This window comes from Trachymyrmex cornetzi, unplaced genomic scaffold (assembly GCF_001594075.2).
Source record: "Trachymyrmex cornetzi isolate Tcor2-1 unplaced genomic scaffold, Tcor1.1 scaffold21, whole genome shotgun sequence".
In the NCBI taxonomy this organism is placed as follows: domain Eukaryota; kingdom Metazoa; phylum Arthropoda; class Insecta; order Hymenoptera; family Formicidae; genus Trachymyrmex; species Trachymyrmex cornetzi.
In genome coordinates, this window is record NW_017296741.1 from 2,629,577 (window position 1) to 2,656,905 (window position 27,329).

General features: G+C 29.5%; 2 protein-coding genes across 5 annotated transcripts; one reads left to right on the top strand and one right to left on the bottom strand.

Annotated features, from left to right (window-relative positions):
• Nucleotides 1–5,058: 5,058 nt before the first annotated feature.
• On the top strand, nt 5,059–12,205 carry LOC108759935 (cytochrome P450 6A1). Of its 2 annotated transcripts, XR_001940061.1 has the most exons (7): nt 5,059–5,190; nt 7,777–8,149; nt 8,420–8,948; nt 10,277–10,498; nt 10,822–11,073; nt 11,182–11,558; nt 12,082–12,205. XR_001940061.1 is itself a non-coding variant. In XM_018505664.1 (6 exons), exons 2-6 carry the CDS (start codon nt 7,817–7,819, stop codon nt 11,352–11,354), a joined length of 1,509 nt encoding a protein of 502 aa, XP_018361166.1. In that variant the 5' UTR covers nt 5,059–5,190; nt 7,777–7,816; the 3' UTR covers nt 11,355–11,811. The 2 variants fall into 2 exon arrangements, 1 of the variants encoding a protein (XP_018361166.1); XM_018505664.1 differs by lacking the exon at nt 12,082–12,205 and having other exon boundaries at nt 11,182–11,811.
• A 7,086-nt stretch (nt 12,206–19,291) lies between these two features.
• On the bottom strand, nt 19,292–27,141 carry LOC108759882 (DENN domain-containing protein 5A). Of its 3 annotated transcripts, none has more exons than XM_018505551.1 (9): nt 26,971–27,141; nt 24,627–24,891; nt 23,835–23,942; nt 22,709–22,973; nt 21,995–22,262; nt 21,210–21,522; nt 19,953–20,129; nt 19,666–19,876; nt 19,292–19,578 (listed from the first exon to the last, which is right to left on the bottom strand). In XM_018505551.1, the coding sequence occupies exons 1-9, from the start codon at nt 27,109–27,111 to the stop codon at nt 19,389–19,391; spliced, it is 1,938 nt and encodes a 645-aa protein (XP_018361053.1). In that variant the 5' UTR covers nt 27,112–27,141; the 3' UTR covers nt 19,292–19,388. The 3 variants fall into 3 exon arrangements, with proteins under 3 accessions (XP_018361053.1, XP_018361054.1, XP_018361055.1); XM_018505552.1 differs by lacking the exon at nt 23,835–23,942 and adding an exon at nt 24,338–24,373; XM_018505553.1 differs by lacking the exon at nt 23,835–23,942.
• Between the last annotated feature and the right edge of the window lie 188 nt (nt 27,142–27,329).

Sequence of the window (27,329 nt, forward strand, 5' to 3'; positions counted from 1 at the left end):
ATTCTTTTTTTTCATAGCGATTCTCGTGCCATGATTGCACGACTTCATGCATAAACAGATTGAACGATGATGCTATTAGCGCATTGAAATAGGCCACGCGATAGTAGTATCGACTGTTCGTGCCAAAATCGTAATAGATTTCTCCCCGTGTGAGTATGCAATAAAGGAGTCAGATAAAACAATAATAGAACTATTTTTTTCATAGCTATCAATACCGGCTCTTTTATAACATTATGTGTAAAATATCTAATCATAGAATATCTAATAAAGCAAAATAAACAAAGAATTTGTAATTACAATCTCAGTCACGTTAATGTATATAGTATTTAATAAAAAAATACTTTTTCTAAAAAAGCTAATCGCAAATAAATAAAAAAGAATTGGAAATTTAATTCAAGAAACGTATTTTTTGTAACGATAATTTTGCATCTCTCTTTACGGTAGCGCCATTTTAACGATGACTGTCAAATGCTTATGGACAACGTAGTTTTAATACTGATATCAAATGAAAATATTTGTAAATTTTTTACGATATTCAATTAGTTGTTGTATATATAATATAGATTTCAACCTATCAAAAACTAGATTAAAATATGCGGTTTTTGCTAGATTGAAATCAATATATAATGTAAATAATATATACAAACAAAACTTTTAAGTAAAATATAGAGTATGTTCTAAATGAAGTATATGTTTGAGTCTGAGACTTAACTTCAACAAATTTAAATAAAAAGTTAATAGTTATCGATAAAATGTAACTAAATAAAGTTAAAAAGTTAAGAGTCTAAAATGTAACTCTAAGTTAAAATTATTTAACTTTTCAACTTTTTAACTTAACTTTTAGCTTTTTAACTTGGCACTACCCAACCCTGCGTATACTTAAGTTTCATTGTATAAAAATTATAGATAGTACCATTTGGATTAATTAACAATAAGGATAGTATCACTTGGGTTTTACTTTTTATTGTGTTAATAGAATTTAACTTGGCGCCACAGTTGTTGATATCAAATTTTTTATACAAATGATACATATCATTAAAGTTAATATTATTTATTTAATTTAGTATCCGAATTACATGGAATTTAACTTGGTGCCAATTGTTGATATCAAATCTTTTATACGAATGATACATATCATTAAAGTTAAATAAATAACAAGAGACAGTATCATTTGTGTTTTACTTTTTAATTTGATGGAATTTAACTTGATTAGTTAAGATTGTAGCATCTCTCTCTGGGTTTTAATTTTTCATTTGATACATTAATTTTTTTCGAAGAGTAATCATTTTTGACAGAGAATTAAAGTTGCCATTACTTGGGTTGGAATGAGAAGACCTTCAATAAGAATATCTTCGAAGAAAAATTAAAACTACTATTAATTGGGTTGGATACTAATTAGTATTATGTACAAAAGACCGATTTCACCAACTCGATTAAGCCGAATCGGTGATTAACTGTCAACCATAAGTGGTCAATTCTACTAAACAGCAAATACGATGAAACCGGCCCAAATGATCCTTTATAAAAAACACGCACGCTTAGCACTTTTTTACCTTTTTGTAAAAGATAAGTTTATATAAATAACAAGAGACTGTACCATTTGTGTTTTACTTTTTAATTTGATGGAATTTAACTTGATTAGTTAAGATTGTAGCATCTAGGTTTTTATTTTTCATTTTTGATACATTAATTTTTGTCGAAGAGTAATCATTTTTGATAGAGAATTAAAGTTGCCATTACTTGGGTTGGAATAAGAAGATTTTCAATAAGAATATCCTTAAAGATATATATTACAACATATAACGTATGAATTACCGAATGAAAAATCTTCACTAATATTATATAGGCGTGTCAATACGCATCAACGACATACATAACGACTGTCTTCGTTCTAAGAAAAAAGAGCATAAAGCTTATCGTGTATGTCGTTTTTCTCAGTCTGCCGACACGTTGATTTTGAGATGAAAGTTCGATAGCAGAAAACAATTGAAACATAAAAATAGACTTGATGACCTTCCGTGAACAGATGATGACAAACAGAATATAAATTTATATATAGATAGTACAATTAGACTCAGTTGTGAATAAATCTATGTATATGAAGATGCCTTTCCGAGTCAAACACTGGTAGTTCGTGCGTAAATGAATTTATTCGGTAATTTCGTTACTAAACGTTTCGATCCTCGCTTCGGATCCTTATCAATGTATACAATTCCACAACATATCATTGTTCTCCCCGAAAAAGATTTGGTAATTATATCATACGCGATAAAGCAATGTTTCAGTTTTAAGAATCTGTTTTTTAAATTGTGGTACGCGATAATTTTTAACGAAGTTATGAGCAATCAAAAAATCAAAATGTTCCATATTTTTCTTCGCAATAAGTTTATTACAGTTTTTTCAAATTAAATTTGGGAAATTTGGGAGGATTATTAATATTTCAGATTCATATTGCGTTGAAAGTACGACAACCATATCGGCGCATAATTATAATCTCTGAAATTAATTCATTTAAATGAATATATATAATAGTTCAACATCTTAACATTCAGTCCGTAATGGCGCTTCATAAATTATTTAATAAAAAACATGTTTTAATAATAATTTGGTGGAAGGTGCGCTCCTAGTATATTTCTGGTATAGAGACGCTCCCAAAGACATAGAGAATGGACTGCGCGATTCGTGTGTGAAAATGGTCGATAGGGCTGAGAGAGAGGGACCGTAGCAGACGGCCATTTATATCTCTTTCCATTCAATGGTGTAATGAGAGAGAGAATGAGAGGGAGATTGGCCGTCTCCCACGGTCCCTCTCTCTCATTATTGTCGACCACATTTGATACACTACTTAGATACGGATCGCACAGTCTATTCTCTATATCTTTGGGCGCTCCTGAGTCAGAGCGTCACGTGAGCGCCGGCGGCTCGGCCGCATAGCCTCGAGCGGTGGTGGAGATCGCGCTCCGAAATGTGCAAATCCTTGCGAGCACTGATTTAAAAGAATACACCAATAACAGCGAGCGCTCACTCAACTGTTGAATCCGCTGAACGCAGCCATTGTGTTTAGGGCTTAAGGTGGTTGTATCGCACAAAAGCGACCTGTGAGGAGGCAATCGTTCGAAGTACCAATGCCATGTGTACACCGTTCGGTGGTGAAAAAAAATTACTATTTAAAAATTATTGATTGTAATTTTTTAACAGTAATAGGCCTTCTACAATAAATCGCAAGTCAGAACGTCAGAAGTCTTAACCAGTCTTAACCAAGTCGTTCAAGTTGGCTATTGGCCAACTTCACCGATTATGACTTAAGATCGCTTAGAACTTCTGACTTGCGGCTTATTGTAGAAGGGCTGTGATTTTTATTTTCCCATTGTGTACCGTTTGAGAATGAGTTAATAAGCGAAGGGGATATCAATGAATTGTAGTAAAGCAACTTTCTAAGGCTTTATAATTAATATTTGCCTGGTTACTCCTATTTTCTTCGGTTTAAGAGAGAGAGAGATTCGTATTATATTTATCTATAGTCCTTTAGTTTTTGAACGAATTTCTAAATATCATTTCTGCACTATAATTAAAAATGTACTATCGCTCCGTGTTAGCACAAGGAACTTCTTGTTTCGCACATGTTAAAAGTATTAACTTCAAACTTTTCAAACTTTCCTGGTTACCCCTCCTCAAAATGATACGTATGTATAGAGAATATTATTATCTTCAAATAGTAAAAACTTCAAACAAATCTTAAGAAAAATCATTTTGCGATACAACCACCTTAAGAGCCGCCCCTATTGAAAAAAATCACATCACATAGATATGCATGATAAAATCATGTAATTAAAATATGTAAATCACGTAACGGATTGTTCCAATTCAGTACGTGATTTTTTAAAAGTACGTAATTTGAAATCACATAATGATATGTTGTTTTTTCTTCTATTTCTTCTATTTCATTCAATTCTTTGAAATTCGATAAAATCGCATGATGGATAAAATTATTTCTAATATCATATGATTTTTCGAATTACGTCATTTAAAAAAATCACGTACTAACTTGGAACAATCCGTTACGTGATTTACATGTTTTAATTACATGATTTCATTACGTAACGTTGTGACATGATTTTTTTTAATAGGGGTTTACACAAGTACTTATTAAAAACACGCTTTTATCGATAAAAGCGCGCATTTATCTCCGAATTTCTATAATATATGTAAAGTATAGCATATTAGCTTGCTAATATCGTTGTAAATGCGTTCTGAATACGGGCCATAGACTTTTGCATAATGCATAACGCACAGTGCATAAGAGAATCAACCAATCAAAGTTCTGGTCGCAACACAGACTCTTGCATAACGCATAATGCATAGTGCATAAGGGAATCAACCAATCGAAATTCTTCTTTTCCATGGAATGAGAGGAAAGGAAAGCTTCTGATTAGTTGATTCGCTTATGCACTATGCGTTATGCGTTATGTAAAAGTCTGTGCTGCGGCCATTCGTCTTTTTAAAGTGGAAGGAAAGGAAGGATTCAGAGTGATTGATTCTCTTATGCTTTATGTATTATACAAATGTATTCTCAGTCGGCCACTTGTAGTAAATTCTCACTACACATTAAAAAATATCTTTAATATGGTTTTTAATTATACTAAAGTATCAGGAAACTGAAAGACAGCTATTTTGAAACGATTTTTTCTTAATCATCCATGATTATGAGAGATCATTAGTTTGTTACTGTAGAAGAATTATTTGCTGAACATGGTTCAAAGTGTTGCTGAAACGTTAAAAAATTTTTAAGTTAAATTATATGTACATTGTTTTTCGCTTTAATTACTGTGCTATTTGCTCTCATTAGCCTCATATCATTGAATGTTTTTACAATAAATTAATTGTTTTAATAATAAATTGTTTAATCGATTAAAATTTTTTTATTGTTATTATTTGCAGAGTCATGGTATCGAGCAACTGAAAAAGATAAATCTCTCAATTTCCACAATTCATCGTGACTCATGTACTAGCTTGTATCTCCTCGTCTCTCTGTATAATTTCATATGTTCTAGACGGCAGCAGTTAGTGTTATCTCAAGTTATACACCGTTGCAAGCTGCAGTACAACAGTAGTTTACTTACAAGCTGACGCTCAGTGATACGCGGCAATATCGCTGGTACGCAGTTACACTGCATTCTCATCTGCAATTAGGTATGTCATGTTCATTATATATCAATATCGAATTGACAATTTCAGAAAGAAGAAAAGTAAATTCTGTAATTTTATTTTGCTAAATATATTGAAATAAATCGCTTTATCACACGTCGACTTATTATTATCAGACAAAGGAGTCGCCTACCAAGATGGAGCAGATTGGAAAAGCGAGAAGAATCAATTTTTTGACGTAATTTTTTCTTTTGATTGCGTGACGAATAATAAAATAATCTCAAATTATATTAATAAACGGTATCATTCACTTTATCTCTCAAGTATTTTCTCAGCGTCGTATCATCCGTTTTAAGTGGGAGCATTGCAATGATGTGTTTTTAACGAGCCTCTCAATATCTTAACAATGCATATGTGCGATATAGGTGTGCATTCAATTATTCCTGCATTATATGCGCGGAAAAATTGCAGTTAAAATTAAAGCAACCTTGATATATCTGTATCCGTATCATCCATACTCTATTTCCATCTTACTGCTAAAAGAGTATTGCTCAAAATCAAGAATAGTTTCAAATTTTAAAGTAAAAGAACGTACGGTAGTGTACGTTTTTTCTCGTTTTTTCTATTCCAGTACAGCGAGAGATCGCTTCGAATCTGTTGATGCTAATTATAAACGAAAAACTTTTATTTTGACAATAAATAAAAATAGAGATTATACAGAATGTCCGAAAAATCGAGGTTAGGTCAATACTTCAGGAAGTGATTCGGGAGCCAAAAAGGAGGAAAAAAAGCTATGTAAAAAACATAGGTCCGGAAATAAGTCGTTTCCGAGTTATAACTACTTTTATATTAAAAAATTAAAATTAATTTTTCATAATTACAATCATAATTTATTTCACACTGTTTCAACATAAAATAACTACAGGTTTTATTTAAAAATTTTTTTTACATTTTATTTTTTAATTTTCCGGTATTTGTAAATACTGCAGTATTTTTAGATAAACATAAACAAGTTAAATAGAAATTAAATGAAATGTTTAAAATGACCACTTTCAGCACGAATGCAGGCCCTTATTCTTCTATTAAAGGAATTCCGAATTCTTTGAAAAACATTTGGATCTCTCCTTATTTATTCGAATCCATGGATTATTTTTTGTCTTAAAAGTCAGCAATATTATTAATCAGATATAATTTGCATCGTATTATGACGTAATATTTATGCATCTCTGCGTGCTGTATTGAAAAATAATTGTCTATATATTATTGTTTTATTATTCTTTGATGATATAACGTATTGCACATATGTGTTAATATTAATTGTAGCACTATTTTTAAACGATTTTTATAAACGTTTCGAGATTATTTCTATTTTTTGCATGCACGTTAGTATCATGAAGGATAAGGAATTAAACATATATGAGTGAAAAACGCCATTTCCGGTCAAGGCGGTTCTTCGTACCTAATATTTCTTGTTAATTTATACAATTTCCAGTTCAAGCTATAAATTCACAAGAAATATTAGGCATGAAGAACTACCTTGACCAGTGCCATATTAGTATTAGAACCTAAACTATAGTCTAGGGGCGGCAAGTTTAGGGGGGCGGCATTATTTGAGAAGAAGTTTTAAAAAAATAAAGTTTTAAAAAAATAACGTTTTAAAAAAAGCGCGCGCGCGAATGATTGAGAAAATTTTTCGTAGATCACTAGAGGTTTGCTCGCGTCGCATACTTCAACATGCTCCTATTATTGCTTCTACTCACTTCAACAAATTGAATCAAAGAAACGTATATAGGGTGTTTCAAAAAGGTCGGGACACCTGAATATCTCAAAAAATCTAAGTTTTACAGAAAAGTGCTTCAGACAAAAGTTGTAGGGTTCAAAAAGATCTATTTACTGATCTTATAAGTTTGACCTTGGGTAGCGTCGCCAAGGTCAGGTCAAGGTCACATCGATTTTTTAAATTGGCAGATTCTATTTTTTATTCCAGAATCTAATAGCTAGTGTCAAGAGCTTTTCACTGCAATAAAGTTATTTTTCATAAAGTACTTTTTGAGTTATAAGGCTTTAAGAAAGTTACAGTACCGCCGGCATTGACCTTGACCGAAAATGGCGTTTTTCTTTCATGCGTGTTTAATTTCATCGGTCTATCTTTACGTAATCCTTCGTGAACCAGATAGAAAATCAACATAGATCATATGTGAGTATATATCTCATACCTCTTGCTTCATCATAAATATGCTATAATTTAGTATGATTGGTAACAACACAGTCTGCAGTTGCACGAAACCATGCGCGCGATATTTTTTAAGAAGTTACAGAAGTTCCTCTTGCTGGGATATGTCACACCCCATCTGGTTCGCGAAGGATTAATATTGTTTATTTACTTCGTCTAAAAGAGATGTTCTAGCTATATATACTAATTATTGCGATTAATATTATTATGTGTTCCGGTGATCGAACTGGGAAAAAAAGTGGTTTCTCAATCGTTTTAATATCAATAAAATTTTATCAAAAATTTAGCCTAAACATATATATTTTATTGTACATTTATATCAAATTTAACTATCTTTTTCTATATATACCTTAAGACGGAGCTTTATACAACAGAACATCTTTTCTTTTTTTTTTCAGTAAAGATTATTTATAATAATCGATCAACGATTGTTGGATAATGGAATCCTTTGAAATATTATGTGGCATTGCCGCCGTAGTTCTTGCTATTTATTATTACCTCACATCGACTTTTGACTTTTGGAAGTCACGTGGCGTTCCTGGCCCACGACCAATACCGGGACTTGGTAATCTTAAAGACGTTATGTTAACTAAAAAATTTGCGGGTGATTATGTAAAAGATATATATAACACATACAAAAATGAACCATTGATTGGGATATTTGCCAGGAAGACACCCATTCTTATTGTAAAAGATTTAGATTTAATTAAGAATATTCTTATCAAAGATTTCTCCAACTTTGCTGACAGAGGAGTTCCCAGTTTCAAAAAGGTGAGAATATACTAAAAACCATTATAAGAATATACAAAGTAGTATAAGAATGTACAAAGAGCAAACGAAATACACAGTGTGTCACATTATGGGTATACTTAATTTTATATTTTGTGAATGACGAGACTTATTAAAAATAGTGAGATTTACTTTTAAAAGTCTTAAGCAAATTCTTTTAAGCTAGTTTTGTAAAAAAAAAACTAAACTAGTAAAAATTAATTTTGAGTTAAATTTATTCGATTTATGTTTTGTTGCTGTCATATATTTCAGGCCGAGCCATTGTCGCAACATCTTTTCACTTTGGAGCCAAAGAGATGGCGACCGTTGAGAATGCGATTGTCACCTGTTTTTACATCCGGTAAACTAAAGGAGATGTTTTCTTTAATATCAGAATGTGCTGATCACCTGATCTTGTACATGGAAAAGATAGCGAGCGGGAATGAACCAGTAGAATGCCGTGAGTTGATGGCTAAATATGCGACTGATGTAATCGGTTCCTGTGCCTTCGGTATCGAGATGAACGCGTTGTCAAACGAGGACAGCGAATTTCGCAAGATGGGAAGGAAAGTATTCACTCCGACATGGGAAAATATGTTACGAGTAAGAATGAGAGAATCTTTTCCGTGGCTGTACGAAATGCTCGGTTATATCTTACCGCAGACAGAAATTACCAAATTCTTCACACGAGTCACCGTGGAGACCATGAATTACAGAGAAATGAATAATATTACTAGGAATGATTTTATTGATATGTTACGCGAATTAAAGGAACATCCAGATAAATTGGGTGATGATTTTGGTATGTACTTATGTGATCGTATATGTCTAATATGTATATACATATATCCATGACTAAGTAACATGTAACATATCTGTTACTCGTTACTCAACAATATAACTGTAATGTGACACTGTTTCGTCCGGGCGATGTTTTCGCGAGTATATATGTACAGGGTGTTGCAGATACATACTAGGCAGTACGACGGGTTGCGTGGTAAACTTTGCATGGGCAGACGCGGTTTTATAGACAATGACAGTGACTTTATAACATAAACTTTATAATATAAATAATAAAACTTTGTAGTATAAACTTTATAATGTATAAAGTCACTGTCATTGTCTATTAAACCACGCTTGGTCATGCAAAGTTTGCCGCGCAACCCGTCGTACTGCCTAGTATGTATCTGCAACACCCTGTACATCGTGGCGCGTGGGCTGGAACCTTGGTTCTGGGTAATCTGCCCGGAATAGATACCTGGCTTGTAAGAATGGCTGCGTTCAGCGGACTCAACAGTTGAGTGAGCGCTCGCTGCTATTGATGTATTCTTCCAGATCTAAAATACTGATTGGATGATCTAAAAGAATAAACCAATAACAGCGAGCGCTTACTCAAGCAGCCGTTGTTTGACGCGCTTCACTTCTCTTTCGGGACTCTATCAGCACTCGTCGGTACAACGCGGTCAACTCAGAGAAGCCCCGCGCACGTGCTCATCACTCAAAGTCTTGGTATGAAAAGAAAGGGTACTGAAATGAATCTACTTATCTAATATCTAATTCAATTAATTTATTTATTTTAATGTTTACTGCCTCGATCTTGATAATCTTAGACAGCTTATAGCTCCTTTTAGGGCCATCCATTATCTTAACGGGCCTCGTGGATAACCGACTTGGGGCAATGCAAGGAGGCGATGCTGGCACTCGCGAGAGTTTTATATGATTTATAAATTAATTACTGGTTTTGTGAGATAATATGAACGCATATGAAATAGATTTATTTTTATAAAAGGATTTGTGTTTCGTCAATGCTGCTATTATATTTTAATAAATTGATATAGCGCTCGCCGCATAAGACATTCCACGGCATTCACGATGTGAGCGCGTGGATACCACGGCTTGGAGCCTGATGCTCGCGAATTGTATTCGGTACCTTATATGATTCATTATATGCACTTTCGCTCTTGTAGCGGCTGGCTCATCAGCTAATGAGTTTTGATAGCTGAACGTTACAGACACACATGTTATATTACAGTTATATTATTGAGAAATATAAGAAATTACAACTAACATATATGTATGTTACATGTAACTTATTTAAAGATTTATTTATAAGAAAAAGTGACATTTCAGATTTGACAGATAGTATAATAGCTGCTCAAGCATTCGTATTTTTCCTTGCTGGCTTCGAAACTTCCTCGTCTACTGTTAGCCATGCGCTTTATGAATTAGCACTAAATGAGAAAATACAAGAAAATTTGCGTAAAGAAATTAATGAAGTCTATGCAAAACATGGTGAAAATTTAACATACGATAATGTAAAAAAAATGGATTATTTAGATAAAGTTTTTAAAGGTACGTCATTTGAATAAAAAATTAAATACGAAAGTAATATATTTTTACCTCTTTCATTTTTTTTCTTTCTTTTCGACAATATTGCAATATAACTTTATTGCTAATAAACTTTAATCTAATTGTTATTAATAGTTTTTCAATGCATATAAATGCATTGAAATTTAATATAGGTACGCTATTGTTCTTTTCAGTGAAATTCCAATATAATTATATGTATACATATATAATATGTTTATCTCATTTGTAATAATCTGCTTCAATTTAATCATAGTTTTTTTTTATAATATATTTTTAATGTAACACTATTCTTAATGTGCATACAGAAACCTTACGAAAATATCCGCCACTGACATTTCTTATGAGACAATCTATGTCGAGTTATACTTTTGGTGGTACCAAAGTTAGTATACCGAAAAACCAACAAATATGGATTCCTATTTACGCGATTCAGCGAGATTCAGATATTTATCCAAAGCCAGATGTCTTTGATCCAGAAAGATTTTGTGATGATGCTGTGCAAAGTAGGCATCCGATGACTTATCTACCTTTCGGGGACGGGCCAAGAAATTGTATTGGTAAAATTAAATAAATTTAAATATCACTTTCTATTTCTTTTTATTCTAAAAATATTTTTATTTGAGAACTTTGAGTAATTTTGTATTATGATCACTTTTTATTTTCAGGTGCACGCTTCGGTGTTTACCAGAGTAAAATTGGACTTATAAAGGTACTACGGAATTACAAATTCGAGACTTGCGAGAAAACTCCAATACCTTACGTAAACAATCCTAAGGCATTCTTATTAGCACCGAAAGACGGATTACACTTGAAAATAATTAAAATTAATCGAACGTAATTTAAGCTTCTCTCTAACTTTCCATGGAAAGTATTCGTAGTAAATAGTGGTAGAAATCTGACATTTACAACAATTAGAAGTTGTGCGACTATTATCAATGTCATGATACATAGAAAAACTTAAAACATAAGACTTGAATAGTAAGTGAATCCAATCACACTACAGATTGTAAGACCATAATGTGAGCAGTAGCGAATGTAACATGTTGATTTCTTTATTGTATTGTAACATGTTGATTTCCTTACTGATTTGTATCATTTTTCTTTTATGACTTATTTAAATACAAAAACACACTAATAGGAATAGACACAGTAATAGGAATAGTTACCCAACATAAGAAAAGTTACATTGTTTCGAATGGATTTAATTCTCGAACTTTGAAATGCTAACAATAAATGTTTAAAACATACTTAAAGAACTGATGTATTATAGAAGAATATCAATAAAACTGGAATCATTTTACTTTAAATCATCGTTAAATCACGTTATCTTTGAAGAAGTTCGTTTTAATAAATACTAATCAAAAATGTGTTCTCTATAATGAGAAACTAAAACATAAAGCCAGAAAACAAATACAATAAACCAAGTAAATATACATGGTAACTATACATTTAGCTATAGTGCTTGTTAGATTTGACGAAATTATAAGAATTAAAGAAATATTTTTCCATAATAACGACGTTGACTGAAAATAATTTTTACCTATTTCTTTTCCATCTATTATAAGCAAAGATATAATTATTTAAGGGTTACACTTGGAAACATTTCAATTTAGAGACTCTTCTTTTTTAACTATTTATCCATTTTTCTCACAAATGATGGTGTTTTATGTCTTATGTCCGTATTCAAAGTCAGACCTTATATTTAAGACTTTCTTAAATTTACCTTTAGATGCTCAATAGCCAATAAAATAATTTGTAAATATAAATTAATTCCTAAAGACTCCTTAATGATACAAAATGATTAGATACAATAAGACAATAGGAGTCAAGCACGTTAATTCTTGTGCAAACTAAATGGTTAACAAAACAACTTTATTAATAATTAATCTGCTTACATTTCGGCTCACTTTTGAGCCATCCTCAGAGACAGTATGATGTTGTAATTACAAAAAAAAAATTTTTTCTTACAAACTAATTCATTTCAGTAAGCCGCCTCCCCTTATTAACGGAAATTATAATATAAAACTTTTTTATATTAGAATTAATTTATAAGAGAAACATTTTTTTTATCAATCAAAAAATGTTTATTTTCATTTTATCTTGTATCTTTAAATTAGACTAAATCATAAAATGATATGCGTAAAATGCTCATGATGCAAAAACATATCCTTTTAAAAATTACATTTAAGTAAATCCGTAATAATTATCCAGCGATAAACGTCTGTCAATTAAATGTCAAATCAGTATCAAATCGACGATATTACCATTTTAACGTTAATTCGACAATTTAATAAACCACTTCTTGTTGGGTAGTGTCATCAAAAAACGTTTCAGCTTTAAAAGACTCTCAACTTTAGGCGAGAAGCGTTATCCATACAAAAAATTGTTAATACATTTTCTGCTTTTATTTAAAATACAATATTTTTAAAGTAAAAAATATTTAAAACTTTATTTAATATATATAAGGTACTCGAAATGTACATATCAGGGTGAGGCATCTAAAGCAGGCCATCTGAACAACTCGCTTGTATTTAACAATAGAAGGAAGTTTCAAACAAAAATTTTTTGGTTTCGAGGAGGACGTATTTTGGTTATGTTATTTTTTTTCTAGGTGGAGGCGTCAAAAAGACGTGAAGGTCACTTCCACTTTTTAAACGGAATTATATGATTTTTTTGCATAATATGATTCCTCTAATTATTCTGCATATAAAAGTACCTATTAAGATAGACATATAAAAAAACCAATAGTTTATGAGATATTATATATTATATTTTGACATATGTAGACATAAAACGTTAAACTATTAATATTTTTATGATCGTATATTGATACTTTTATGCACAAAATAATGAGATGAATCAATTGGTATAAAAAAAACACAGTTACTTTTAAAAAAATATGTATGCAAAAAGGATAATTTTTCAAATAAGCAACTTTCAAATGCGTTTTCTTTACACCAATTGATTTATCTCATTATTCTGTACATAAAAATATTAAGGTATGATTACATAAAAATTTATAGTTTACGAGTAATTTAATATTTTATATCAATATGTGCTAGAATAAAGTACAATATCTCATAAACTATTGGTTTTTTGATATGTATACCTTTATACTTTTTTATATACAGAATAGTTAGAGGAATCATATTAAAAAAAATCGTTCAATTCCATTTTAAAAAGTGGAGGTGACCTTTTTGACATCTCCACCTAGAAGTAAAACAACATGACCAAATTACGTCTCCCTCGAAACCATGCAACTTTTGTTTGATTTTTCTTTCTATTTTTAAAAGCAAACGAATTATTCAGATGATCTGTTTTAGATGCCTCACCCTGTATATGTGTGAATGTTTTCTATGCCAATATTATTTTTTATTAGACACCATATACATTTTCTTGTAATAAATTGTTTCCTTTTAAAGAATTAAGAGATTAATCTAAAGCAAAATACAATTGTAATTTATAAAAAATGTTCATTTTATTGTACATACTTTTGTATATCAATATAGCGTTTAATTTATATAAATCATATTATCTTTTTATGCATAAAAGTAGAGCCAACAAAAAAAGTGAAGATTTTATTTTATATTTAAAACCTAGAAAATATATTTATAATACAATTGTTTTGGATTTCTAACTATTCGTAATATTAAAAATTGTTTCCTGAAAAACAAAGGTCTGAAACTAAGAGAAATAATCCTTTTAGAAAAACGTCTTAATTAAAAATCTATAGTAATGATATCGCATTATGTTTTTTATTACCGAAGACACATTTGGCACATACATACGTCGAAAAAATCTACTCCTAAACAATTTGAAAACGGATTGAAATTTATTAGACAGTATCATCATTTCCTAATTATTGGTGCAATTAATTAAAATATTTATAATTATTTCATAATTGTTTCAAAATTATTGCATTATAGAAATAAATTTTGCGTTATATAAGCACTTTGTTAATTAATCAAGGAAAGTAATTACTAATTTTTTACATTATCCCGGGAAAAAATGTTACATTAATGCACATATTTTTTATATATATTTGTATTTAAAACAGGGTTGGTAAAGACTGTTTTTTTTTAAGAATAAAACATATTATGTTTCTTCTTGAATATGTTTTTAATGCTTCAAATATGCTTTGAACAGTACTATAAAAAAATATATTTAAAACATATTAAAAACATCAACTAAGCATGTTTTAAACTGTTTAAAACACGTTTAAAACATGTTTTTTACCAACCCTGATTTAAAATATATCATTTTTTTTATATAATTTGATATATTTTAAATACAAATATATATAAAAAATATGTGCATTTATGTAACTTTTTTTTCCCGGGATATATAATTATATGTAAAACATTTTTTCTCGGGGTATTATCAATTTTTTTTAGCAAAACAGAATAATTAAACACGTCTATATTTTAGAAAGCGTATATTCTATGCTTGTATCATTTATCTTAGCAGATATTAACTTTATAGCTTCCTCACGATGTGTAGTAAAATAAGAAGCAAATCTATATTTATCTTCTTCCTTATATATGATACCCAAACATATGCATATCTCTAGTTTCAAACTCCTAGGGAATACTTCGGAAGTGTATAACGCAAGAATTCGTTGATACAATATGTAAGAAGGTTTGTCGGTATCGAATACAACAGCCATGGCAAGAAGCAATGCAAGTGGGGTTTTAAACTCTGACTCTATTATAGGGATAATTAAAGCTAACCACGAACAACACGGTAAAAGAAAAATATTGAGATTCGACATACATAATATTTGATAAATAATATGATTAGCTATATTATTATTATAATACTGCAAAAATGTAGATATACTTGGATAAGAGATTACTATTTTACTTTCAGTAATTATTAGCGGAGCAAAGTAATTCGCATCAGATATATGATATTTATTTCTCATAATTGCGATTAAATCCTTTATTGCAGGATCGACGTGATCAATTTTAGTTAGACCCACAATATACAAAAAACATATAGTCATGACATCGAAAAAGAACGACATATTATTGGAAAAAACGTATTCCTCTTCTTTTTCGCCAGAATTGTACTTATAAACAAGCTTAGTTAAATAATCAGGGTTTTGTAAAATAGCTATGTTGCATTCTGCATGCGTCTTCATCATGTTTTCAATAATCGTTCTTGGTTGGCATAACATGAAGGGAATAACTTCAGTCAGAGAGATTTCGTTTAAAAACCGTACCTCAGGCAAAACAAGTTGGAATCCAGAACATCCTTTCAATATCGTTACTAAGAAGCATAATGGATTTCTATTTTGAATGGCTTCTTCCAATTTATGTGTATCCATTTTTAGTAAATTGACTGACATATATATCTATATTTAATATAAATCTTGTAAAATTAAATAATTGTCAGCTTTTAACTTTGCGATGCTGGTCAGTTTTCTAAGATGATTCGATCCCTCGTCTCTTTATATTCGTCGAATACATTTCCTTTAATGCCAAACAAATGCCAATCCATATGAATCCAACTTCTACATTTTAAAATATATGCCTAAAATACAAGTGCGTTTTATGATTATTAACGGTTATTTCTGATTCACAATCTAATTCACAATCTTATATGCGCGAAATTGCTCTAGCTAATTTCAGTGTTAAAAACATAATTCAGTGTTAAAAAGAAAAAGGACAGTATTTTTCAGGAAACATTTAACTATTAAGTGACATACGCGTAAAACATTGTTTTAAATACATACCTGAGATTAATGTATCGCAGAAGTTTGAAGAGTATCGTCAATTTTAAATAATATATGCCTGTGTATCTTTATTTTAATATTGCCATTAAACTCATAACGCGAGTGGCAGTCCTAATGATTCAAAGAACAACGAAAGAAAGCATGAAAAGTCATAAATGTACATAGTCAGACCCAGCACACTATACATTACCCAGTGAGAAATAACAATGAAATCGATGTCGAATCGAAATAAATTCAGGAAAGGACATAAACAAATACAGTAAATCAAGTAAATATACATGCTAACTATATATTTAGCTATAGCTCGTATATATCGATTTTACGGAATTATAAAAATTATATAAATATTTCCTCATGATAATAATATTGATAGAAAATAACTTTTAATTTTGTTTGCTTTTTTCCCATTTTTATTCCTGCGTATATGTATGCGTGAAAACATACACATACTCTTTACAATTTATTGTAAATATATAATAAATTAATTTTATCGTTAGTACTTCGAGAGGTACGAAAATTAAATCCATTTAAAATTAATATAATTTTGTTTACAAAAATATTTTTTTACCCACAGACTTTCACTCCACCACTGGATCCACGCATACACTTTTCAACACAAAGCGAGATTCTATATAGGTTTACAACTTTCGTTATAGTAGAAATGAGACATTATTTTTTAAACTTTTTTTGTTAATTACTTTTTAACGGACAGCGAGCAACAGCCAAAACTTGTTGGAGGTTACTCAGGGTGATGACCTTGACAACATATGTCAAGATCAAGGTCGTCGGCGACTACTCCCCTTTTCTGTAGTTTTACTTTCGATTTAAAAAAATTATTAAAGCTTAAAGCCTAATTTAAAATACTTTTATATTAAATTTTGTCTGATAATGTTTCATCAATTTACAGTGTTTTAAAGTAAGACAAAAATACTGCAAAAAATATCAATATTCAACTTTATGTAATTTTAAAAATAAAATGTATAAAAATTTTGAATGTAAATTTTAAGTCCTATCTTTGCACTTTAGTACACGTGGTTGAAAATAATTTAGAACACATGGTTCTCTATTATTTTTTTTTCACCGAGATATTTAACTTTTTACAAAATGCGAAAAAATCGCAAATGTTTCTAAACTTTTGGAGGTGTATATACATATATGTATATATAAAATATATATACACATACATATACACATACATACGGGTTAAAATTAAATTAGGAAAATTAATTAAAACAACATTGTATTAAATTATAAATTTATTACATTAAAAGTAACGCTCATATATACCACGTTAAATTGTCAAAGACTTTTCAAACAAAACTGTATATATCTAAATCGAAATTTTGAATGGATACACATAAGATAATCATAATCTCATATTTGGCCATAATATCGAGAGATTCGCGACATAATGCGCATAACATCGTGGAATTAAGTATTGCAAAAGATATCAAATGGTTCTTAGATTTATTTATTCAATGAGAAACACTCGACTGTACTTTGGGAATTATTTTTTACAGTGTACAGTTTTATCTTATTATCTTATTCCATTTTTTGCTTACAAAAACTAGCTGAGTATATCAAATTTGTACCGATCAAATTTGTAACGATATCATTACTTTCTGATCGGAGCAATGTCTGACTGATCAAAAAGTATATGTTTCATGCATGTTAAATTAAATATCGAAAAGAACATATCCTTCTATTTGACTTATAATCTGCTTTAATAAAAATATGACAACTTAAAGATGATTACGTCATTTGGTCCATTTACGATACAATTCAGTAACAGTTCTTGCCCTCTTATATTACAATTATAATTAAAACACAAACTCTATATAAGTTTGTAGATTAAATATACACATAATAAATTTAATATACATAAAGAATTAATTCCATTAACTTAATAATAATTTTCTGAAATATAAATCTGGCAAGATTTATATTTTATATTATTTAAGTTTATTATTTACGATCTGCATTCAGAGGGCAAAAGCAGTTACTTTAATAAAATATGAGACTTTGACTGTTTCAAAATTTACTGCCAGTACAGAAAGTCTATAGTTGTCACGTGTATGTCACGTGTACTATAGATTTTCAGTACTAACAGTAAATTTTGAAACACAGCCTTTGTATGTACGTACAATTCTTGGAACTTAATGTTTGCTGTAATAATTATACATATATAACATAAAATTGTCATGTTAGTACTCATAAGTTCAACATAAGTTATATTCGATTTCAAGTATCGAAGCACAGCCATTAAAAAAATAATCCTCTGACTTTTCTGTCTTAAAAATTATTGTCCGAGACTCATCAGATTATTTGCGGACATTTTGATAATTCTTTGTATTCGGAAAATATCGTCGCGTTGAATTAAAAATCGCATGTACTATTAATCCGCACGTACAGGTATAAAAATTATTTCAAAAGATATTTTACATTTGATAAAAATATATCGACGTAAAATAATAAAGAAACTTAACATCTATAACAGCAATGATAATGTAAAATGATATTGATTAAATGGGATCACATCTTTGGTACAATTTGTCATTAGTATCAATATGTCAACGAACACCACCTTTATCGTGCTAATAGCTATGGCAAGATGGGGCCAAATATATTCTGATTATATATTAATTTCTTATCATCGATGATAATATCGTAAGCCTCTGAAACAGAACGAGATTTATGTTCTCCTTGTTTAACATTATATTTAATAAATCTCGTGTTAATCTCTAATTTGTTATTCATAAAAGCATATTGTACAGCTACATCCCCATAACAGTCTTCAGTTTTAATATATACGTATTAAATCCTTCTAGTCTCTTTCTTAATAATGAAATTTTCCAAGTATATATATTTTTATCATCCCAAGTAATAACAATCAAATTCGTCATTTGTTACTGTTTAGTAAATCCGTTCTCTTGTTAATATTTCTAGCCATGAAAAGCTTGATTATTCCAATTTCGTCAATATAATTAAAAACAACATAATAACAGTTAAATTGTTATTAATAAAATTGAAAAGCCGGACGTACCACTTTTTAAATTAGAAATATTTCGTAATTCGCGATATTTATCAAAAAGAACTTGCAACAAATTAATGTACATCGATACGTTTTGACAAATATTAACATATACTCGAAATTCCATGGGTCAAGCTCTTCTCGAGGACAATGTGGAATTCGCTCAACGGTTCAAGAATATGAACAAGAAAGGTCAGTAATGTGGGATTTCTCAAAAACGAATTTTCCTCATACATATCCATCGTAGAACGCGCATCGCTCATCGGCCGCAACATTGGATGAAGAAGTTGTTCTCTGAAAATTACATTGACGAATGAATATAAATAACAACAAAAAACGAATTGAGAGTGAATAATCGCGTTAAAATTTTCACAAACTCACCTCGCCGCTAAACAAATAAATAATTGGAATTCCCCATCTTTCCCTAAAGTTTGACTGAACATATTGATCTGATCGATAAGATGACAATAGCATCTCAAGATCGTAAATCTTTGACTGCTTGCTGTGTATACTCTTCTATCGCGGTTGAGCCTTTGAGAATATTCGTCCATTTCCTCCAACAGGGAAATCTCAAAATTTTCTTTTATGCGTACTACAATAGTTTCAATTATACATTTTTCTAAAATCAGTTTTCTAATATCACTGAATACGATTAAATTTTTACTTACAGAGATAGTCCCATACATAAAAGTTCCTTCCAAATATCCTTTGATTTTTAAAGCCAAATAAAAATATTTGTTCTAAAGACGGTACGAGACCTCCTTCTCCGCATAATAGTGCTGTCAAGGAACCATCTTGACATTCTCTTCTGTAGTGATATTTAACTATGGCGTTTACAGCTTCGCCTGTAATATTATGTTTAATATCATTTTACTTATTATATATATATAAACAAGCTCTTTCTACTTTTGTAAATAATGTAATTTTCTGTATTACAAACAATTTGGTAGAGGAAAATCGCCGATACCGACATAGGTTTCCTCAAGAAATGTCCCCTTAGAAAATATAAGTATTGTACTTTACTCATACTGATAAAAAAAACATAATCTGTTTAGATAATTATAATAATATTTGTGATTTGTTTCTATATAAAATCAACTAAAACCAAATTCTAACGATTTTTTTTTACAAATTGTGTAGTTTAAATAGTAATTATATTATTGATAATATTATATCGTTTTATATGTTTTTAATTTCATAAATGTTTTATTTATATTTTTCTCCGAGTTTTTTTCTTTTCTTAATTTTCTCATAACACAATATTTGAATATAAAATCGGTCTATAAGATGTTGCATACCTAACTTAATCTTTATATGGTATTGTAATATAGTGTCAAATAACTGTATTTTTTGGAACTGAAAACAATCTTGTATTTACGGAAAAATTCTCCGAAAAAAATTGTAGTATTATATATTTGCAAAACAGCATAAAGTGTGCATATAAATCAATAAAAAAATGTTTTATATTGAAGTAGTAAAAAGATTCTAGAAATTCTCTTATATACGTTCATTTTAATTGTAATTATTTTATGATTTTTAGATGATTCCTATGAAAGAAAAAGAATAAGAATGGCATTAATGCCTACTGTATCAGTTTAGAACCCATTTTGACAGACGCTCATTTCTGCTTATTTTATGAAAAAATTAATTATTGCAAAATTATAAAAATATTACAAAAACTACTGTCATCCTATAGAAGAAACTTTCTAATTTGTATTTATGTTTCTAAAAATTTATTTTTAGCTTTTACTCAAAAAATATTATCTAAAAACAAAGTGATGATAAGAACGACGATGTTCCTTTAATATTACATTTTTTGCCAGAATATTAAAATAATTTGAATTAATATTAGAAATTTATTCTAACAAAATGTACAAACAAATATAATATATAGATAAACAATAGTAATTATAATATTAATTTACCTAGCATATGTTGCAGTTCAACTTGCGAGAATATAGGACGCCTAGGTATACTTGGGGATCTACATCTTGGAGGCGTGGAACATGACTCCACCAACTCCTCGCTATCAATGCTTCGAGGTACTAAAGCACCCACTAATAAACGTTCGGTAGACCCGTCATCTATTCCTCTGCCAAGCCAACGACCACAGGGAAACTTAAATGTGTGTCCGGTCACTTCGTTTCTCACTACAACGTGCTCCACCATCCATTTTGGCGACAACCCGGTATTGTCATGTCCAATCCGTAACGTAGACAATACGCCTAAATTTTTATGCTAAAAAGTATATATAAAGAGATGATTACATGATTAAAATATATTTAATAAAATCTATTACACGGTACTGAGTTTAGAAAAAATTTTACTTATAAAATATTGAAAATAAATATTTATTATTATGTAATTTTTACATATAATGGAAGTATATGTATCAAGCAGATGCATTAAAAATATTTGATATGTTATCAATCAAAATGAAGTTACAAGTAGCTTAAATTTAATGTTCACATGCATTAAATTTCATGTAAATTCAATGCATGTGAATTAAATAGAATTTAATGAAAAATGCATTATATTTCATAAAATTTTATGAAAAGTACACTAAATTTCATGTAATGTACACAAATATACTTCTCAATTACAGACACATTAAATTTAATTTAATGTCAGGGAATTGAATTTAATTTGTGTAAACTTAAAAGTACATTAAATTTTATAACATTTTTAACAATAAAACTAAAATACTCACATGAAATACAAATTCAAGTGCTCCCTTTGGTATGGGTACGGGATTAGTTTCGCAGAGTGTGCCAGAAATAGCAATCCAACTATTAGCCGAAGTAGTAGCGGCGCTTGCTTTTCGACTGGGAAATATCACAACTCGGTACGGTAACTTCGTCGTTGGATAATTATTTGTGAAACAAAAGTAATCGACGGCGTTCAACGTTAGAAGATGATACAAGAATTGCTCTTTCTCTTCTTCACAGCGTAAAAACGCTGATCGTTTGTACTGGGTCCTAATAAATCATAAATAGCGAATTCGGTTGGACGTACTAGTGTGCACTAGTGAATATTAAAGCTGTTGTACATTAATTGTATAAAAGTAAAATGCAAATATTTCGAATTATAAAATATAGATATTACTTAACAGCATAATAAAATGTATTAATTTCACAATTTAATTCGTTTTTTATTTATATTAAACATATATATTTACAACAATTTGTGTACGACGGCTTTAATGTGCACCAGTGCACACTGAATGCATCTAATCGAATTCGCTAAAAACATTACCAATTATATGTCCAAAAAGATCATTATTTAATATAGTATAAGTTTTAATAACATCTAATAACATTACTAAATATCGCTACTAATATCATTATCAGTATTAATTAGCTATTGTGTCAATATTATCACATATGCATATGACTGTAATAATTTAATAATTTCCAAAATGCACCTTAATAAAGCATTATCCGACAATAATGTCTTCAAATGACGCGACAGCAATTTCTTTTCAAGCGCTAGCCGCACCCACGCTCTGGCATATCCAATGTGTGTTTTAATATCAGTCATCGCTTGAACGTTGCGGATGTCGAAGATTAAAGAATCCGGGAGAGGTCTCAAGTGTTCAGGACCGATGGTTTTCCTTTCACTAGAAGACTTGTGCTTGTCCGCGCCTCTTGTGGGTGAAACGTCCGTCTCCAATTGCAAATTTGACAAATCTATATATAATTTCAATCATAATGTAAAATATTTTAGATACAGGCATTTCTCAAGTTAAAGCCAAAGGATGCAAACAAAATACACAAAAACAGTATTCTTCTTGACTAAACATTCATCTAATTATACTTAATACGTATTTGCGCATACATTAATACATGCAAATTCAGTAGCATGCTTTGTATAAACATTTGGAAAGACATATACACACTATACATACACACACACACACACACACACACACACACTCTCTCTCTTCATACATAATTTACATAAAAATACGTTACACACGCACACATATTATCCTAGTACATGAGATTGAATTAAAATGGATTGAAATTTTAATCCATTTAAATCATCCAAATGTGTACTTTAATAGCATTCATGGCCCATTTTCATTTTTTTTTAGATTCAATAGATTAAAAACTGCATTTCTCCTATGTACAATTTTGAATTGAGTAGTATTCACGATGCATTTAGAGAAATTTTTTTAGATTGAAAAACATAGAAATGTGCTCATGCAATTCCAGTAAATAAATAAAAATCCATTGAGATTGAAAAGGATTCATTTCAATCCACGTTCGTGAATGCGTACTTCTGAATCCATTTCAATCCATTCTTGTTTACTGAGACAGCAATCTGGCATGCAGTCTATTCAATAAAAGATATTTTATTTGTAAATTTTTAAAAAAATTATAATATTAAAATAATATGTATTTAATAAATATGTAACTATGATAAATGATTTGTTATTGAGATATATGTTGATCGGGCATTCAAGAGTTTTAAAAAAAGCCGTTATACTTAATAGAATTAGTTCATAAAACTATCTTTTCGTATGGCAAGCCAATATCAAGGCTTACCATTAAAATTGTCCTTGATGTAAGAAGCAATTTCAATAATACTTTTGCCTCTCAAAGATGAAACCAAACGATCCGATATTCCGAAAAACTTATTCGGAGATTTCTTAGCTAGTTATAACAAAAAATAAAATACAAAATAAAGAAAAATTAAACATAATAATTAACAAAATGATAAAATTGCTTACATTATTATTTTTCAATCAGCAGACAAGGTCTTAGAATATATTTTTAATATTTATTTGATATAAAAGATATTAAAAATATATTTTTGAAACATTGTCTGCTAATTGGGCTAATTTAGACTTTGTGCGCGCTAATTCTACTTTTCGTTATTGAATATTCGAAGATACTAAAATAATACGTGCGGCGAAGCGTAAACATGTAATATAACTATTGTTTGGTGGATCACTTACAAAACTAACAGTGCAGAGTATCTACGTACGAAGAGAACACTAATCTCTACTTTATAATACTTTATCTTATTGCAAAACGGAGACACGTACAATCGAGTCGCTTCCGTAGCACGGACCACGCTAGTGCTGCATTTCCACAAAATAGTAATGATTTAATGTAATTTACAATTAAATAATTATTTTCTCTCTTGTACATATAGGTACGTATCATATCTAAGCGCATTATCAAAGGTATAAAAATATAATGATATATAAAATATATATTATATAATATACAATAATATATTAATATATATATTTAAACATATTATACTTAAATAATATATTTAAACATATTAAACCGCAATATTTATACGATATTAAACTATGCATATCTTACCAGGAGAAAGAAAGTTGGAATCTATAGATTTAGTCGCGTCATTACATTCTTCCGATTCCTGATACATAGTCAAGTGCGACCAAAGAGCGCTTTTGCCCTGCTTATTTTGTAATCCATGGCTCCATACTCGTTCCAACAGATCACAGAGACTAGCGACCAGAGTATTCTCCTCAACGTCAGACAGAGACTCGCCCCCGTGACCAAGTGCAACGGCTTCCGATCCCATTTTTTCTACTAACATTCTCTTCGTCTTGGACTTACAATCCTTATTATAAAAATAATTTTATAATTATAAATGTTAAGAATAATAATTATTATATTAAATTTTAATTTATATATATAATTTATATGAAATAAATGTAACTATACAAAATTAATGTTCTCTTCAAATAAAACTTTTCCATCATTTTATACAATAAATATATAGTTTAAGTATAAAAATAACTCTAAGAAATAGTTCAAAAATAAATTATTTAATCTTTATCAGTAACATATGGGGTTTTAAAGATACGATTGATATGATATTTTGATTATGAATTTTAAGAAAGAATGGATAATAGTAATAGGGATTCGATATTCATCCCTAAAAGAACTTGGTGATGTTGATATTAGCCATTGTGTATACAAAGACATCAGTATCCAGTTGTTTTGTTACGAGTACAAAAACGAATAGAAATCGTGTTGGTTCTCTCAGCAACCCCAGTTGCAGCCCGCAAAATATTTTGTGTGAATAAAAAATTTAATTTTTTTTTATGTTTTAAATGTTTTTGACATTATAGTTTCAATAAAGATATAAAAATTTTACATTTAAAATTTTTTAGTGTTTTATATCTTTTTCATTTCATTCAAAATCAACATTTACGGTATGCAGATACATATTTCAGGAAATACTCGAAATTGAAGGAGAAACTACTCCAAAGAGATTTAATAAATAAGAGAAACACACACAAAAAATATTTATTTTGTCATTAATCAAATAACCGGAAAACTAATTACTGTGCCTTATATGACAAACCGATAGCGAGAAGCATCACAACATTATTTTACAGACTATTCCGTACAATATAAAATGTAATTTTATTTTTTTGTGTGTCTTTGTGCTCATAAATGAAATCTAATAATTAACCCGCCGTAAAAATAATTATACTTTTTCAGAAAAAATATATATTTTTGTATTCAATATAAAAATCTGTATTTCCGAGTGCTCAAATAATTAAACTTTTTAGAGCCAACATCATTTACTATTTTTTTCCGAAGTACATACCCCCAAGCATTATAGTTTAAAAGGATTTTTTCTTTACTCGTATGAAAGTCATGAATATTTCAATTAACATCACATTTTTTCAATACTCTTATTCCGACTTAAATCTACGAAAATAAGTAAAATGTAATCCGACTTTTATGATAGTAAAAAGACATTGTTAAAACTTCAACAAATATATATCATAATTTTTTAAGATTTTTATGTAATCTGGAACATAAAAAAATTTGCTCTTGAAAAAAAACCCCTGTTGATAGAAAAGTTAAAATTCCATGGAAGATTAATATTTAAACAATATGAAGTGACTGTTAGATCGATATAAATATAATAAATCAAATATTATATCGGTCTAACAGTCACTTCATATTGTTTAAATATTAATCTTCCATGGAATTTTAACTTTTCTAACAACAGGGGTTTTTTTGAGAGCAAATTTTTTTATGTTCCGGATTACATAAAAATCTGAAAAAATTATGATATGTATTTGTTGAAGTTTTAACAATGTCTTTTTACTATCATAAAAGTCGGATTGCATTTTACTTATTTTCGTATTTTCAAATTTTAATTAAAAAGAATCCTATATTCCTATATTCCTATATAAGCGGATCTTAGTGCTTAAATACACATTTATCTTAAGTGATATTACTATTCTGGTTCTGTTCATGAAGAAGTTTTAAATCCGAAAAAATATTTCGGCGCGTGATATGCAGAATTAGAAAAGTATATAAATTTACAAAAGAAATATATATTTAAGTACTTGTAAGATCCGCTTCCGAAATATATGGTAACCGAATATAAGGTTCTTCTTATTTAAAATTTGATTAATATTTGAATTATAAAAAGTAATTCTAGATAATAAATGTACAATTAGCAACTAAAAGATTGCAACACTTTCTTCACGATTTCGGAATACAGTCTGTTCACCGAATTATTGATTCTTATTTATAAATCCATAAGTAAAAACTAATCGCTCGGTAAGTAGGCTGCATTCCAAAACTCATTAAAAAAGTGTTACAATCTTTTAATTGCTGACTGTACATAAAATTTCAATCATGTTCAATAATATTCATAAAATAAAGGTACCTTGAGCAATTTTTCTACGAATGTCCAATTAGCTTGCGCTATTAAAGCAGGGCTCATGTCTGCCGAGAGTTTAGTTTGGGGTCGGGGTGACTGAGATTCTTGAGGTATTGCCGGCTTTCCATTCGTATCTATAGATTTCATCTTGTATTTCCATTGTGTCTGCCCTCTTCTACTACTGTACAAGCGAAACCAATCAATTAATTGTATATTTACGTTATTAGTCCCTGGTAAACATTTTTCTCAGAATTTTTCATATAATTTTTCAGAATTTCTATATAATTTTATAATTTTCTTATATTTTTTATACGAATTGGAACATTTCTCAGAAAATCTACATCTTTTCTCAGAATTTTTCATAT